This window comes from Seriola lalandi, unplaced genomic scaffold (genome assembly GCF_002814215.2).
Source record: "Seriola lalandi dorsalis isolate HSWRI2012SDOR001 ecotype SW California unplaced genomic scaffold, Sedor1 jcf7180002054945, whole genome shotgun sequence".
Taxonomy (NCBI): domain Eukaryota; kingdom Metazoa; phylum Chordata; class Actinopteri; order Carangiformes; family Carangidae; genus Seriola; species Seriola lalandi.
This window is the reverse complement of record NW_019525496.1, coordinates 2,144,571-2,162,277: the sequence shown is the minus strand read 5'-3', so window position 1 is coordinate 2,162,277 and position 17,707 is coordinate 2,144,571. Positions and strand designations below refer to the sequence as shown.

Genomic DNA, 17,707 nt, shown 5'->3' with positions numbered 1-17,707 from the left:
CCTTAATATGACGTGAAATGTTCAACTTTTGTAGTGGTGGCTCACAGTGGCTGTGATTAACCTCTTTAAAAACTTCAATTCCTATTAGTAGTAAAGGCCCTTAAGTGTGATAAACTGATGAGACCCAGCAGCAGTAAATAATCTTAGCAAATTCAACTTTGAAATCGTACATTTAGCTGTAAAGTTCAGTATAGATATGTCAGTAGGGAAAATTGTAGGCTACTATCTAGTTATCAGTGTTCAGGCAGCAATGTTTAATATAATTCATAAGAAAAAAGTGTCAGGTCATTAATTAATAATGATGATAATGATATTTTTTATTTACATAGCACTTGAAGTTCTTGCGATCAATTTGTCATAATTTCATAATTAATTAAGCATGTAAGAGATGATTTAAGAGATAAGTATAGCCAAGTATAGACTTCACACGTTTTAAATCAGACTTCCTCAGATAGGAACATATTGGTGTATGGCGTGATTCCTGTCCGTCATATGAGCTTGATCATCATGAAAATGCTCTGGAAAAGTCCTGGAAAATGATCTCTAGAAAAGAGTGGGAACCCTGCTCAGGGCACTGTAATAATATATAGTCATACAATAACACAGGCAAAACAAAAAGCTGAACTTTTTTTCAGTGGTAGTAATACATGTATTATTCCACTAGGTGGTGGTCTTATAACATAAAAGAAAGAAAACCCTAATCCTTGTGTCAGCAACACAGTAGTGTTAATCAAATATATTATAGCACATTCATAGAATAAAAAGGATGAGGGGTGGGATTTGGAGCACACGGTTATAGTTCAAGCTTTTATTAAGCAGCAACTTATATTTTGACAATCAGCATGTATGTCTTCATCAGAGCAGATTTACCCATGGAAATTTACATGTTGGTTGAAAGGTTAGTTGCCACATCTACCTTAAAGCTTTAACTATAACATTGTGCTCCATACCTCATCCCCCATATCCTGATCTTAAACTTGTATATTTGAGATGATGACTGTAAACAGGCATCATAAACATGTCCATGTCATACATTCGTCTTTGCATTAATGCTGATACAGTCAAAATCTTGAAATCAGTAGATCAGAGTATTAAAATCATTTAAAAGAGGGCACTTGATCAATAAAATTTAAAAGATTTCCACCTACTGGCATTTTGTGTTTTGATACATGTTTTGTACTTAATGCAAAACTAAATAAATTGTGATTCTGGTTTCTTTTGTAATGTACATAGTCTCTCTCTACTTTTTAAGTGACAGGGTTGATTTTTGTTTTTCTGTTTGAACATTCCTGCATGTGTTTCACAAAACATAGTGTGGAAACTATATCATTTTACCCTTCTGTTCAAATGCCTAATAAGGAGAACTCTGGAGGAGAAATGCAAAGCCACAAGGTCACTCGTTAAATTCCATTTATTATATATTTATATATAGGTTATAAACATCACAAAATAGAAAGTCGAGGAAGGTCTTGCACAAAGATATATATAATCAAGTAAAAGAGCAACCTTAGATTAGTCAGCAATGGCAATGGAAGCAGGCATATCATCATATCAGGGTTGAGTGCTGCAGCTATGTTAGGAACATTCTTATTTTATAATTTATGTTTTAGTGCAAACAAAGTCTTTGCAGCTCTTGGCTCCAAGGAATTCAATATTAATAATAAAATAGGGTTTTACAATATAGATGTTAAGGTTGCTCTTTTATTGCATATTGTTTAAGAACAAACTGTGGTATTAGTTACAATAAGGTCTCAAGGTCGCAATGTTCAAATGATCTAATATTCAATATATATAATATACCTCTTACATTTCTATGCATCAAATTGTATCTCATTAACATAATAAATTTAATTATAAGCAATATCAATATTAAAATACCTGAATATAAATAACATGCTTTGAGCAAAATAATTGTTCATTTACAATGGTAGTTCAAACAACCTAAGTCAACAGCTGTCAAGCCTTTAGAAATAGCTAAACCTATACATTGCTTTGTGTCAAATGCAGTTTTTTTTTCTTTCGACTGAAGGCCACTTTCAAACAAAGCAATTTATACAAGGATGACATCAAGTCTTATCACGAGATGGAATAAGTTCCAACAAAAATTCTTAATGAAGTGGGAAAACAAATATGTGGTTTGATTGTACTTCTTTGTCTATCAAACGATAACTAATTTAGCAATAATAAAAATAAAATACCCACACAACTACACTATACTTAGGAAATAATACTTAAATACTAATAAACAGTTGTAATATTACAACCACTGTAACAAGGTATAATATAAATTTCTGATATAACATTAGTTGGAAAAATCAAAAGTGGGTGACTGTTACAATACGAGACCTGGCTGTGCCTACTATAATGTGGAGGCAATGAGATGTGTACTTCATAAATATTGTGTGCTTCATACATTGGCTGCAGAAACTGCACAGATCATACATGTTCACATCTTAAACACCTGGATAACTGGGTTTGTGCCTAGTCTACATGCAGGCTATTAACTCTTCTGAGTGCAACAGGATCAAAACAAGCCAAAAACATCATAGGGCAACTTTTAGAAGTGTGTTTGTATACTGTGTGTGTGTGTGTGTGTGTGTGTGTGTGTGTGTGTGTGTGTGTGTGTGTGTGTGTGTGTGTATGATAACAAAGAGAAATAAGAGAAAGACAGAAAGGGAGACTGTTCACATATGTACACACATATTTCCATATCAGTGTTCAATTTGCTAAATCACACCATGTATTTACAGTATGTACATAGTGTACTGACATCATTATCATTACTATTTAGTGCTATACTATATAATATCATCCAAAAGATGAGGAGTACCCACCCAGTCCAGTGTTCTTGGCTCAGATGCAGCCATGATCATGCACATAAACTGTTTCCCTGTTCTCTTATCTATTGGGTAAATCGTAGTAGGAGTGAACCTTTTGTTGGTCTCCACAAACTCACACAGCTGATTATAAATTTTGGGATACTCATGACGAAGGAAGACTCCCCTGGTCCTGAGCTCACGCTGGATATTGACAAAGCAGACCTCTCTGGCTTTTCTTCCCTCCTCCCCCTCCTTGTCAATGTCTGGTGTGCCTGGAGGTGGAGTGAGGATGAGCGTTTCCATTTCACTATCCTTCTTGAGTACCTTTTTGTCAGGGCTCGAGGAGGCCAAGGACACCTTTGCATATTTTCGAACTGTTGGTGCTTGGACCCTTGGTGAAGGTCTATTAGGCACTAGTTCACCAACAGCTATGGATACATTCAGAAGGAAACATTCATTTGGGTCATACTCATTACCTGCCTGCTGCAGTTCCTTGCAGTATTCACCTAGGTTGTCCTTGAAACCATCCAGCTCTCTGAGAGATAAGTATGTGGGAGACATGAGGAGGCTCTCAAGCCCAACTTGCAGGAAGTTGTCAGCTGTCTCTGGATTAGCAAAACCCAGAAAGAGAACTCCTCTCCCTCTGGAGAGGTAGCCAGCTTTCGCAACACGAGAGAAGGCTTTGTGGATCTCTGAATTCTCTCTGCAGAACTTAAGAGTGTGTCGACACACACTGCTGACACGACCGTACAGACATGTCTCTTTATGGGTCTCCCAATCATCCCTGCGGCAGTTACGTGAGCAGTAAAAGGTGTAGCAACTATGACATGATTTGAAGTACAAGCAGGCGTTGAACATACTCTCAATCCGTTTACACTTCTTGTTAGCACACACCATAGTGTCATCTTCATCTGTGCTGTGGTCTGGAGAACATTCTTCTGCACTCCTTTGTAAAGCATCACAACCACTATCAGGGTCTTTGATTGTGTCAGGGCTGGATTTAGAGGATAGGAGCTGTGTGTTCAGACATCCTAAGTTTTCAAGTCCAGCAGATCCTCTGTCTTTGTCATCGTCTTCAGTAATTAGTTGTTTCAGCTGGTCCAAAAGGTCTTCACTTGACTTTCTGCTAGTTGGTGGTTTGTAATCCACAACCAAATCGGCTAAGAGTTCATCCAGTTGCTCTAGACTCTGCTGGAGGGAGAAGTTGTTGTGTTTCCTGTCTTTGGTTATTTCTGCTGTTGTGGATGGCTGCTTCTGATGCATTACTCTCGGAGATGGTGTCTTTTCACCGTCCAGTGTATCCCAGCTGACAGAGTGCACATTGCGCCGCTTGCTGTTTGCTGCACATATATCATTGTCTGTTATGGTGATCTCAGGTGTTACAAACCAGTGCCCACTCTTGGTATTCCTCCACGGATTGCTCGAGCCCCTCTCTAATGAGTTTTCGGAGAGTGACAGTGCAGCATAGCGCCTTGGCGAGCTTGAGAGGTTAAGAATAACAGGTTGAGATGTAATATCAGAGGATGCTCCCTGCCTTGCTTGGTAAAACAGGTTTTCATAGCTTCGTCCACGAGGCACTGCTTGCTCTCTGTCATGACGTGGATATAGAATATTGTCCCAAGACTTGGAGTGGTTTTTAACCTCTGCTCCTAGTCTACTTGTCTCCACACAGCTGCTAGTAAACCACGGGGGTATACTGGGGTCTTGCCTTACTCTTGGTGGTGTGTGTTGAGAGGACTGGTTAGAGTAACCAGATATACTTGAGCGATACCAGTCATCTGAAAAGGCCTGGGACATTCGAGGGCGTCGACGACCCTCTGTATGATATGGCCTTGATGGAAAGTACTGCTCTTCAGGAGAGCTGAACGGTTTGGAATAAAACAACCTTGAGTTACTCATGTGGTACGGATTGAAGCGGCTGTCCTCTCCATAGTAAGATCTAGACAATGGAGTCTGAGAAAAGTATGATCCTGCCTCGCTTGTGGAGTAAGGCCTACTATATACAGAGTGTGCTGGCTCTCGGTTGGACAGGTGGTCCGTGTAATACGACCTGACAGGAAGGGTGTGCACCCATCGAGTCCTTGGATCATATTGACTAGTCAATGTACTACCGTGGCTGGTTAAACTGGACCGATCATCCTGATAGTATGTTCTAGAATAAGGATGGACTGGATACCGAACAGGGTCCTCTGTATAGAAAAACTTGGTTGGTATGTTAGGATTTGAGTAAGCTCTTTGTTCTTGACTCAGATATGGTGCTGTTGGTGACGGCATTCTGTGCATGTCTAGATGCTGGTAAGAGATGGGAGACATGCTGGTGGTGTAGTGGTATCCTTGTCTAAAATCTCCACTGTAGCATTCGCTTGGAGTGGGCGTTGGCGAGGAGACAATCTGCCGTGGTACATACAAGCCTCTACTGCTACTGGCTTGGGAGTATCTCTGCCAAAGATGCTCAGTCCGTACATTGGGAACCTGCCTAGATGTGTGCTGCAGTACAGCAGCATCTGGTTTAATGTCTACACGGCACCTGACATGAGGGGTTATGGCTGGTTTATCAGGTTTATGCTCCTCAAAACAGTCTGAGACATAGAGGGGAGAGTGAGGCTGCAGTTTGATAGGATGCACCTCATTCAAAAAAGCCCTGTTTGAGGAGTAGGATTCTCGATGTGTTTCAGAAGTCCTCAGGGTATCTGATGCAGCCTGAAGTGCATCCCTCCCCTTCCTGGCTCCTGGTGGAGACACTGAGATGGGCACAGGAGTGAGAGTGGCCTTAATTCTTGGAGCACTTTTAGATCTTGTTCTCTTTTTAGAATCCGACCATGTAAGATGGCTGGTTTTGTCTTGGCTGGTGTGCTGCTGGAACTGCCTGGTGTTAAACAGATCAGGAGATGAAAAGCGAAGATGACCTTGTTGATCTAGTCCATTCCACATTAGATCTTTGTTCAATGTCTCATGCTCAGCCCTCTTGTAAGGGTACTCCATTGAGGAAGAGAAAGACTGCGGGTCATCCAGTGACTCAATGAAGTCAAAGCTACGGCAGTGTCTTTTGTTGATGATTTCTGGTTTATCAATCATTTTCAAGTCACATTGCCGGGAGGAGTGGAGAGAAATTGAATGGTCAGTGATAGGATTTAGAGTAATGTCCCGATACAGAGTCGATGCCAGTATATCAGGGGGATGCGTCCGTGTCATCTTAAAGGAACTTCAGTGCTCTCCATTCAGTGTGATTCAAGATCAACACAGCCTGTGGAAAGACATAAAACAAATACAACTGAATGGCCGAGGTTAATATTTGCTTAGTCTGTGAAACAAATTTCTGATCATATGTTGAAATCATTTTAGTACATTTAATTTACAGTCAGCTGAGCAAATCTACACACATCTGTTTCAGTCTGATTCCTGTCAAGATGAATGGGTATAAATTTAACAGATGTAGTTGCTCATTTACTAACCAGGTTAATAGAAGATGTTAAGCCAACAGTCGCAACAATAGTGTTGTATTTGAGCAACTTGACAACCAGTCATTATTTAAAAAACTTGATTTAACTGTGCATAATTGAGGTGGCAGTGTGTATGTAATCAAACCAAAGTAACAAGACATGAGCTTTATAGACTGGAGACACTGTATACTAACATAAGCTGTTCAAGTCACATCAATATTCAACAGTTTTTTTATTATAGAAAATGCAAAAATTATTGTACACATTTATACACCAAAATGCTGTTAAGAAGAAGTCTTTACTTTTTGTTTTACTTATAAACTTGCTTGAAAGATTAATCATTAAATATGATGTCAGACAATAACATTTAAGTTATTTTCAACTACTTGAGATTCCTGATGAAAATGTCACCTAAGATCATTTTGGAGTAATTATACTGGATTACTGCAGCATGTATTGGGTTACCATTAAATCACGTAACCACCAACCAATTCAGTGCAACAAACCATTTTGGTTTTCTACTCTTTGAATTATTCACATCTTATCAATAAATAATATACAGACAACTGCTCTCAAACTTAAGAACATCCCAAAGGTTTTTTTTTAGTTCTGTGAAGAAAAACGCTAATTTCAACAATGGATTTTTATATGTCACACACATGGGCTTTCTTGTTGGCACTCACCCATGAGCTAACCCTGAGTTACCATCTGTTCATCGTGATGAGAGAGGACTGACCAGCCATCTCCCTGTCATGTCTCCACAACACACCTCGGCATCACGTCTGTTCACACACGACCAAACCTCGACAGACAAACCTGTGCTGTTATTATTCACTGCTTTGCTTGGTTTGATAGAATTTATTGTTCCAAGTCATATTGTAGTGTACTTGTGTGTGTATTTTGCTGCTCTTCATAAAAATAAACAAACAGCTATAGTTACGTACAAGCATTTTTTATTCTATTTAAAAAGTGACTGTCTCAAAGGATAACTTGAATTTAGAATAATCAGTTTTACACTCGGCCTTTCCTTGCATATATCATGACATTAACTTCTGTATAGTAAATACTACTGTATTCATCTTACATTGCGAGTGGTTCAGCTGAACAAGTAATTCAGATATTCTAGGTATCCGTTTTTCATGCTATATTTAACAACTGCATAACATTGTAGGAAGGAAATTTTGTAGTATAATAGCAATTTCTCCTAGGTGTCTGAAAGCCTGTGAAAACTCTTACAGGTTACATACTATACAATTATCAGCTGTTCTATCACTACTGGGACTATGGTCACTGTCTAAATTATGTCTGAATGTCATTATAACACGAATACAATCTGGAACTAATTCATTTGTGCCAACACAGCAGAAAGCAATGCATCATTAATATCCTATTCGTGATGAATGTGGAAATCATGTTTAAACTTTATGCCACTAAATAGGAAAAAAGCTATAGGCTACTTAAAGCCATCTTACTTTCAGCCTTCTTATCCCTCTAGGTTTAAATGAATGAGGTGAGGTGTCAGCAAGATAACAAGGGCCTAGACTAGACCTCATTGTATTATACAGTATTAAAAAAACAGAGCTGATGAGGTGCAGGATGTAAAGGTTGAACATTCAGTGAGTGGTTCACCGCTTTAATACATTCATAGATACGAACAAAAGCTATCAGCTCCCCACCGAGTTGTATCAAATAATGTTGTTGAAGGAGATATGAATGGATTTTCAAGGGTACTGAAAAATAGCACTGTACAGCTACTATGCAAGGTATACTACAGTATTTAAATGTCACAAGAGATGAATAAAATATTAGAATTAATTATGTAGGTCTTCAGTAAGGTCACCATTACATTGCTATTGACCACCACAGTGACACTTTAAGTCCCTGTAGAAATATTAATGCTTCTCCTCCATCTAAGTGTTTGATCGCTCTGGTCTTGGGTCAAAGATTAGTGAAACACTGCAGCTTTGTTGTTTCAGAATTCGAGGACAGGACAAGATGCTCAGACTAACTAAACGGATGCATCCCTTCCTCTATTCATCTTCATGGTCTAAGGCTGTTCCTCCACAGAGACTACACTTTCTAGTATAAACCCACATGCCACATACTGTCTCCATGGCTACAGCACACAGCAAAGAAACCACGAAGCACTCCTCGAGTTGCATACTGTGAGCAAAATCTCAGTCTGACAAAATGAACTCATAGTCGGTATGAATTGCTGTAATGGCCTATCATGGAGCCAAAGGCTGCATCTTCCTGTGCTATGATACTAACTGGGCTCATATTCATTTGCAGCTAAAACAACTTCGAAGACTCTTTTCTACGCTTTTGCAAGGGTTTCCAGACAATAACAAATGTGATGCAGATTCGCCTGAAGACTCCCCACGGGGCCACGCCGAGGCGCATTCAGCCTTGAAGCGTTACCAAACACTTGCTCCAACGCACTTGGGCACCCCTTGTTTTATTTTGGTGCTGCGGCACGGACGGCCCTCCATCCTTTTGTGGCTGACCTGACGCCTTTGAGCCCGGAGTGACATCATTTGCGGAGAGAGAAACGAAGCAGCGGGTTCAAATCAGGACAGAGCACCGCCGGGAAGCAGAAAGCTACGGAGAATGAGTTCGGCTAAGTTTGGATATGTACGATTTCGGGAGTGAACGAGGGGCCTTACCGTCTCGTCAGTGAGCTGATCGGATGCGGGGGACATGGTGAAGCAGCAGCCTGCTCTCCCCGAGGTGCAGCCTCAGCCCTACCGCACCTGCTGTGAGCCTCCCGGAGCCGAGCACTCGTCCTTCATGCTGCCTTACATGTTGTCTGTTTCACCCAGCGATGCTCTCACACTCGCCTCTCTCTTCGTGTGTGCGCGTGTGTGCGTGCGTGCGTGTGTTTGTGTGTGGTGGATGGAGAGGAGGAGGTGTGTCTGTGAGCCTGCGCTTGTGCGCGTGTCTCTGGAGGCGTGGTTGTGCGTGTTTTTATGAGAAAGGGGGGGGGGCTGGGGGGTTCGGAGGGGGGGGGGTGGTGAAGGATACTGGGTTGGGTGGGTGTTAAGTCGGAGCAGCAATGCAGTCTCTCCGTTCATCTCTGAATGTGGAATCCTAAAGACAACTGCATGGCATTTCCAGGAGAAGTGCTGGCTGTTTGGTCATCCTGCAGTGTAAGGTGCTTTGTAATCAGCTTTCTCCATCAGGAGGCAAAGCAGATCTGACAATTACATTTTTAGAAAGTCTGCACACACATTTAAAAGACTGCATGCAGGCCTCTCCTACACTTGCACTGCTGGTGTCCCTCCTATACCATTGGATATGCATTAGACTTGGTGATGAGTAAAAGCAGTATTGTGCCAATACACTGTCATTTTTTATTTAATTGTGGAGGAAGTAGATGGAGGGAATATTTTCATTACTGATGAATGTGCCACTTACGTTTTTTTTTCTCCATTTATGAATATATTGTTTGCTCTATGAAACCATTGTGAAAAATGCAGCTTATAATTGCCCACAGCCTAAGGTGACATTATCAAATGTCTTCTCTTTGACCAACAGACATTCAGTTTTTTTTTTGCTTGAAAAACTGCTTAAAGGTTATTTGATTATAGCAATAGTGGCGATTACATTTCTGTTTATCAACTGATTAATCAGCTAATCGTTGCAGCTTTAGTGTGACAGACTGTGTATGGAAACTTGTTGCTTTTCTGATAATGAGCTATTTAGACTGATGAAATCTGCTTTGAGAACTTGTACACGTGGATTTCCTTGATACAGCAATCATCTTTGTTTGCAATTTTGCAAGATTTAAAATCATTTACATGATGCCTTTCCCAGTCTGCTCGGTGCTACACACATCTGGCCTGAAGTCTCACCTCACCACAGCCTTCTGCATTGTCTGAATTGATGATGGGGACAGCTGGCTGTGAGCCCCAGCCCAGAGCATGTGACTGCCGCAGGAAAACTGCTTACTGTAGCACCCTCACGGCAGATAGAAATCACCACAGATGAACTCTGCTGATCAGGCTGAAGATCACAATGATACTTAGCTTTGACAGAGCTCATTTCGTTGCTTTCCAATGCTTGAGCACAGTAGATGGTGACCTGTTTTTTTTTTTCTTCTTCTTCGTTGCTATTATCTGTGGTTCTTTTCCTGCCTGCATCCTGGTTACAAAACACCACAGCTAACCGAGACTCCATCTGTGACATACCACGTGTGTTAGATATGATTCAGAATGACAGTACAGTGGATCTCACATTGTGCGGCATCCAGCATCCGTGAGTGTGGGATCTATCTGAGCTTGTGTGACTCACCCTCTCCAGCACAGTGCATTGGCATCAGTTTGTGTCAGCTGTTGGTTAGCAGGCATAAGTGTCTGTCAGCTGGCTGCTAGCAGGTGTCTTCGGCACCTCGTACGCTCTGTGGAGAGGAAATCAATGGCTCTCTGTTGATTAAAGGCCCCCCTGACAGGGATCAATCAGGCTTGTACCACCACAAAGTAACAGCATTAAGGCTGAACACCACCTCACTCTGCCTCAAAAACAAGCTCTCATGCTGCTCGGACATATCAGCTGTAATGCGCCATAAGGAAGAATCTGGCCATTCTGCTTTGTTCCTACACTGTTCTCCACTCATGCTGGCACACCAAACAACCTTCAGTTGTCCAGCTGTCTCCAATTGACTCTGTGTGAGATTAAGTTTACAAACTTTCTTTCTGATTTCTGCGTTCCCATTGGAGGGAATTACGTAAGAGATGTGGGGATGCACACTCAAAGCTAAACCCCCGTTACTTACAAAGTCCAGCCCAAAAATAGCCAATGTGGCAGGCTAATACAAAGCAAGTCTCACTCTCGCTTATTTTGGACCGTAATGTTGTGTCAGAGGAAACACGGAAAACACATTAAACACATTTCAGCTGGACTGCGTCAAAAGGAAATCCCTGAGGAAGCTGGGGATGTTTTCTACGGTCCCTGCAGTGGTTAATATTTCATACAGCCAGAATTAGACCTCTTAGATAGACATGTGTCTGAACGTGGGTGGTTCCCTGAGATCTTACAGAACCTTTTCGTGGCCTGTATGAAATATGCAGATTCTCAGATTCACCGGCCTCAAGGAAAGTGAAGTGCAGCAGTGATGAATCTGAGGAACTCAGCAGGAGATGCACCCAGTCTTTCCTTAATTCCAACTGAACCCTGATTAAGTCCTCAACAAATTAAACCACTCAATCCTCTCCGTCCAACTTTCGTGCCCCAGACATAATTTACAGTTGTGGCGGTTCATATAGGGCGCGCACCACTCACTCAGGCCACGTGTTTTCTTGTGAGGATTTAAAAGTAGCCAAGTGAAGTGTTTGGATGCTTTTTTGGCTCAACAGGGAACCAAAGAATCCACGTTGGCGTAGTTTTGATCCCTGGTGGATCAGACTAGATTATATTCAGCAGATTGTTAGGCTTTTCCCCAAGTAAACCAGGGTTAGTGTCCTCAGGTAGCTGATACTGCATGCTGTAAAAGTAGAAGAGATTTCATGATCACTTGAAGTGCTCTGCATATTTCATCTGGAAGAATAGAATAGAATAGAACAGAATAGAAAAATCATTTGATTAAAAAAAAAATCTCATGCTCAATTAGCAAATCATGTTTACTTTGGCTGCACAAAAAAAGAACATTCCAATCCACTCCAAGTCACACTCATAAACAAATTCATGTGCGAGCCAAACTATTTGGGAGCAGTATCCATGGCAACCCACAGTGAGTAGGAGCAAAAGAGACTGATTCGATTTCAAAGGGAATGAAGGAAAGTGCTGATGGGAGTCGTCCATGGAGACCATGAATATCTACGTCACCAGGATAAGACGGAGGGAGGTGAAAATTGCTCGTAAAGCTACAACAATCTGCAAAATGCACCGCGGGAGGGATTCAGCCGTGCAGCCTCATATCGACTGTACGTTCAGGAGAGACATACAGCACAGATGTCTATCCTGTCCCAGATTATCTCCAGCAGAGATTGACAATTTAAAGCTAACATAAGGTTCAACATAAGGAGACCCCCTGCCCGCCCAGCCTCTGGCAGCTTCACGGTGAAAATAAGAAAAGGATGTGAGACCTGCACTCGTGGGCATATTCTCAGATCCTCCTCTCATGTAGTGCATGTAGGTCAAAGTAAGAATAGTGTAGATATTATTCACAGCTGCACTGAGCAAACACAAACTCCTCTGTCCTGGTCTCTGGAGTCACAGTAAGACATCCCATGGTGAGGCTTAATTAAATCTTTACTACATACTCCTCTCTCTCATCCTTCATCATCTGCCATTTTGGCTAAAGAATCACTCAGTCATGTGTGCAAGTTTATTAAAGGGGAAACACATTTGGACTTAAAAAGACGTGCCCCCTCGGTGGTTGCAGTTCCTTTCGGATGGTGTGAATTATTTGTGGCTGTGCGTTGTCACCATCATATTGTTATGTAACAACATAGAGGCAGAATGCTGTAATATTACATTTTGAGAACGCTGCCCTAGCTCTGAGTTTCATCAGATTTTCAAACAGTGATTGAGGCCAGCAGGAGGTTTTATAAAGCAGGGCTGTCATCAAGGTCCCGCTATTCAAGACTGGACAGACAACAAATCTTTTGTGCCTCTCTTAGGAAGAATCAATGAGGTCCTTCTAAATATGGATATCATTCACCCTCCATCCCACAGCAGCACAATGCAAAGCAGTACAGAGTTGCACTAATTGTGCAAGGCTGTAGGCCATGTATAATAGCCGTTAACAGCCACTGTTTCCCATTCAAAGAGTGGTCTGATTGCTGAATGAAACAACTGAATTGTAGACTAACATTAGCTTTTCTTTTTTCCTTTATAAAAGAATGAGAATAATTGAGAACCCTTATATGTATTCTATTTAAGCACTGGCCATGCCAGGACTTTCTCCCATTCAAATCCTGTGTAGTTTGCCCCCCCCATCAAATTACATGTGAGAAATCAGTTTTGACACTCGCTTCAATTTGCGATTTAATAGCATCGTAATGTATATAATTACGCATTCTGGTTGGCATTAGCTGCCATCCAGATGCACCTGTGCTCGCACATTCTCCAGGCTGTTTAAATGGGTCAGCTCTAGAAATATCCTGGCTCAGAGAAGAAGTCGTGAGTGCCCATCCCCTTTTGTCTTCTCCCTGTCCGTAACAGAGTGATGACTATTGCTGGCAATACCCTTGAATCCTTTATTTGTGACCTGCAAAGTCATGAAAGTTGTATCAGAATGATTACAAAGCATCGTAAGTGTATGACTGTGTGGTGGGAGAAGATCACAGTGTGTGTTGTTTTCTTGTGAATGGATGGGCTTAGTTTGCCAGACAGTGATAACCTCTGTCCAATAACAGATAACAGGCCTGTTGTCTTCTATCTTTTGCTAGCGTAGCCTCAACATGTGAAGTGCTATGTGTAAATGGTAATGATTTACAAATATTACATGGCAAAAGAAAAGTTGAATGTCATGATCTGCCAGAACATGTTCAACATGAAATCATATCTTTCCTGATCGGATGAACATCTTAACTGCTAACCAAACCCAGATTTGTTAGGAGAGAACAGTACGGCCCGCCGGGCAGCCAGATAAGAAATGCAAGCAAGCAGACAGAGCTTTAAAAAAAAAAAAAACACACTGACCTTTCATGAGTCGCTATATAACATCCTGCCTGCAAATTGGATTTTGCACTCCAGACACTTTTGTCTGCAATGAAAACTTTCAAGGGAAAAAGAAATTGATTCGTTTGGTGATTAAAATTGAACCTTCTTCCACACTGCATTAAACCTACCAGCCAAAATATTTAGACAGAACAAGTCACTTTATACTTGGATGGGGGGAATGTAAAATATCTCAATTTTAATGTATTTTTTTCAGCTTGAGATGCAGTCATTGATTTGTACAGAACAAGGCAAAGAAACACAGTCATTCTTTTGACTTGGGGTGCATAAGACTATTGGCCTCTCTCTTTCTCTCTCAGCTGCAGCTGCTGCATTCAGATTTGCAGCCCTAATGATAGTCCAAAAGATACTGGAACATAATACATGTGTTTTCCCTCAAACACCCTGAATTAGGTCATTATTCTCAGAAGAAAAGATAGGCTAAACTATGATGAGCAATGTTCAGGGAGCCATTTGTTCATATGTCCCAGATCGGTTTTGTTTAATAGGATTATGCACACATTGGCATTTGTGTTTTCTGTGACTCAGAATTGTGTAATTAAGATTTAAGTCTCAGAAGACAATGAAAATGAGACCTCTGCTTTTCATAACACCATAGGAGAAAAAACTCCTATAAAACTCTGCAGCATTACCAACATATCAGCTATTAAAATGTAACAACGACGGAATAGTCATCAGCTTCTTACCTCTCATTTATACAAAGAAAATTAATCAAAAATAAATCTTAAGCACTGCTAGTTTGCTAGTTTGTTTGACAGGGATGCACTTCCAATTTTTTTATAATAAATAGCCCTGGTTCTTATCAAATGTCGATGCACATATTGTAAACCTCTTGGGTCAAAAGCATTTCCGAGATTGATGTGTAGAGTAATGAAATAGTTCTGATCAAACACACAGAGAAATTGAATGGTGTGCTCATTTCACCAGTGTGAAATGAATTATATAACCCTGGTTAATCTTGTGCAGAACTGGAGGCTACAGTAGTCAGACTGCAGGCCCACACCACCTTGTGGTCACATTTATATGCTTGCTATTGCAACTACTGTGCAAAACCAATGTGCAACATGCATTCAGTCAATTCATAATGTGTTCTGTTGTTTTAAAAAAAAAAAAAGTTTAAACGGAAATGGAAAGAGTCTGAAAAACGTTTTTTCAGCTCTTTCCCAACTTCACATTTTAGATATTTTATTCAACATTCACATTCCTAAATAACAATTACCTAATCATAAAACAGTCAGTGTTACACACAGAGATACAGGCACTACAAGCACAACTTAATACTACAAATCCTACCTGTTTCACATGGGTCACTTTGAGGCCAGAGAAATGTTTTTTCATGTGGATGGATTCTATCTTTAGACTTTCAACATGGAGAAAAAAAAAACAGAGGAGAAATATGTTAAATGTGCAGGTGTGATAAGGTCAGACTTGAAACCAAAACACTGTGTGACTGTTCAATATTGGGTCAACAGTAACAACTAAAACAGTCATTGTTGATAGACTTTATTAGACATATGCATGTTTTAAGAACATACTCATTTTCACATAATATAGCTACATTGCATATAACATCAAATATTTTTTTTTTTACATTTAATTCAATAATCCACCATGATTTACATTATGCAGTATCTTTTTTGATTAACAAAAACCTAATCTTTTTGATTTTTGCACTTACATTTATGATTTTTAACTCTGGCAGGCATTGACTGACAATCAGTTCAAATTTGTAAGGATTTCATCTTTTCACAATGATTATACAATGCATTTAGAAAACAATAAAACTAGCTGTAAGAAAAAGAAAATTACATTCACAGTCAAATATTTCCACCATAAATAATGTAAACGTTTGAAAGAAAACATCTGTGAATATCAAAAACATAAATACAATAAACTACTTCTCTGCATGGCTGTCACAGCTCATCTTGTCAGTCTCAGGAGGTGCCACGGCAAATAGTATGTCTTAATATGGCCAAGATGCCTCTGAGTGACAGAATGACATTTTTCAAAGTTAACCATCCATGCTAGTTATAATGGCTCATTTTCATAAATTGCACACTCAGTGTAACAATTACACAAGGCTGCTCTTAATGATTCTCCTGGCAGTATGCTGTGCCACGACAACTCCGACAATCATGTACTGACACTGAGTCGCAGTAAAATTTCAAAATAAAGCCCTAAACCACTAACGCATAAACTTACGAGTCCCACATAGTCTTGCCTCATAGAAGCATGTACAAGGTAATTGAAATCAAAGTGCACAGATTTTCAAAATAAATGCTAAAAACTTTAGAGACACATATCAACAAGCACAAATAGCAGCAGGGGATAAAGGTCACAATCCGCATCACTCAGAGCTCTGTACAACACATCTATTTGGTTTCACCAGTTACAGAACAACATTCACACATTTATGCACCATTGAGCACAAGGGGTCACTGTGGCTACACAAATAGGCTGATAAACACAGGCAGCGTGGACAATCTGCAGGGGAACCAGGACTCCTCTATTCTTTTGGCTATTGGGTCTTCTCTAAAAAGCTTGATATTGCCATACTACATCGACATTCGAATGGAAATCATTCCTTCTGGAAGACATTTTCAGTGCCTGGTGATAAAAATCTTCAGAGTAGGGATGAAAAGAAAGGGTTGTCAGTGCGAAGAAGGGGTGACAGGAAGTGCTAAATCTGCTGCAGAGGTGCATCCCATAGTTGACATTCCTACACCTTTACATTATTTTTCTGTATAGAGATGAACTGCAAATATGTAACATTCCTTGGCTGTATATGCTTTGGAGTATGGCCTCAGACAATGAAGCCGATGAGAACAGAGGGGTATTAATGGAAGCAGAAACTCTGCTGCACCAATTCAGGGTGGGAGTTACTTGAGTGCAACATCGCAACGCACTGACTAACTGTTAAACCCTAAAATCAAACTGAAGTAATCCACTAATGTACTGAGCATTCACTAAATTCAATGGTTGGATTGCAGTCATAGGTTTTTTCTAATTAGGGAATATGAAATGAAACTGTAAATAATCTAATTTTTCATTAAATGTACCTGAACAGTTGCCAACCCTGCCTATGCTGTATCCTACTATACCGCACCGGCCACAGACACGACAGCAACCCAGAGTGGGAACAGTGAGTTGTTGCTTTGTCGAGTGGCAGATGACTAAACCTGAAAATATAGACTTCATACATCAGTCTGTGTCACTGTATTCAAGTATAATGTTGCAGTATACTCTGTGTGCAAATGCATTCGAAATAATAAAAACATTCTACCTCATTAAGATGCATGCTTTTCCTTCATTATTGGTAAACAACCACGATAAAAACTGCAATGGAAGACCCTCACCCACACACAAGTGTCACAATCAATTGGACATCCCTGAGACAGCTCCATTTGATCTGACGTTCTTGTCTGTGTAAGGCATGCTTTGAAGGTGGAGAGCTTTTGGGCTTTTGTTCTTGTGCGAAAAAAAATAAAAAATAAAAAATAAAAAAAACACAGGAAGAAGTGGCAGCAACAACATACGCACAACACCTACTAGGCTACTTTACGAACTAATTCAACTACGTGTGACGACACAGTTACAAGCACCAATGTCAGGGGAAGGAAAATGCAACCACTGCCTCCTGTTGACATGCAGCTAAGACATCACCATGAGCGGTCAACAGCTCGTACAGATCTAGCATTAGCTAACACTGGACAGCCTATGTGTGCAGCTGTGCTGAGTTAGGGACTGTACAAAAACTATTAGGGG

The 17,707-nt window shown here is 40.5% G+C and overlaps 1 protein-coding gene across 1 annotated transcript; it reads right to left on the bottom strand.

Moving 5' to 3' along the window:
• Nucleotides 1–1,393: 1,393 nt before the first annotated feature.
• unm_hu7912 (un-named hu7912) lies at nt 1,394–9,173 on the bottom strand. The gene is made up of 2 exons (XM_023393851.2): nt 8,926–9,173; nt 1,394–6,063 (listed from the first exon to the last, which is right to left on the bottom strand). Exon 2 carries the CDS (start codon nt 6,009–6,011, stop codon nt 2,799–2,801), a length of 3,213 nt encoding a protein of 1,070 aa, XP_023249619.1. The 5' UTR covers nt 6,012–6,063; nt 8,926–9,173; the 3' UTR covers nt 1,394–2,798.
• Nucleotides 9,174–17,707: the final 8,534 nt, after the last annotated feature.

What these genes read in the sequence shown, in the direction of transcription:
- unm_hu7912 (XM_023393851.2), bottom strand. Translation starts at nt 6,011, where the DNA reads ATGACACGGACGCATCCCCCTGATATACTGGCATCGACTCTGTATCGG.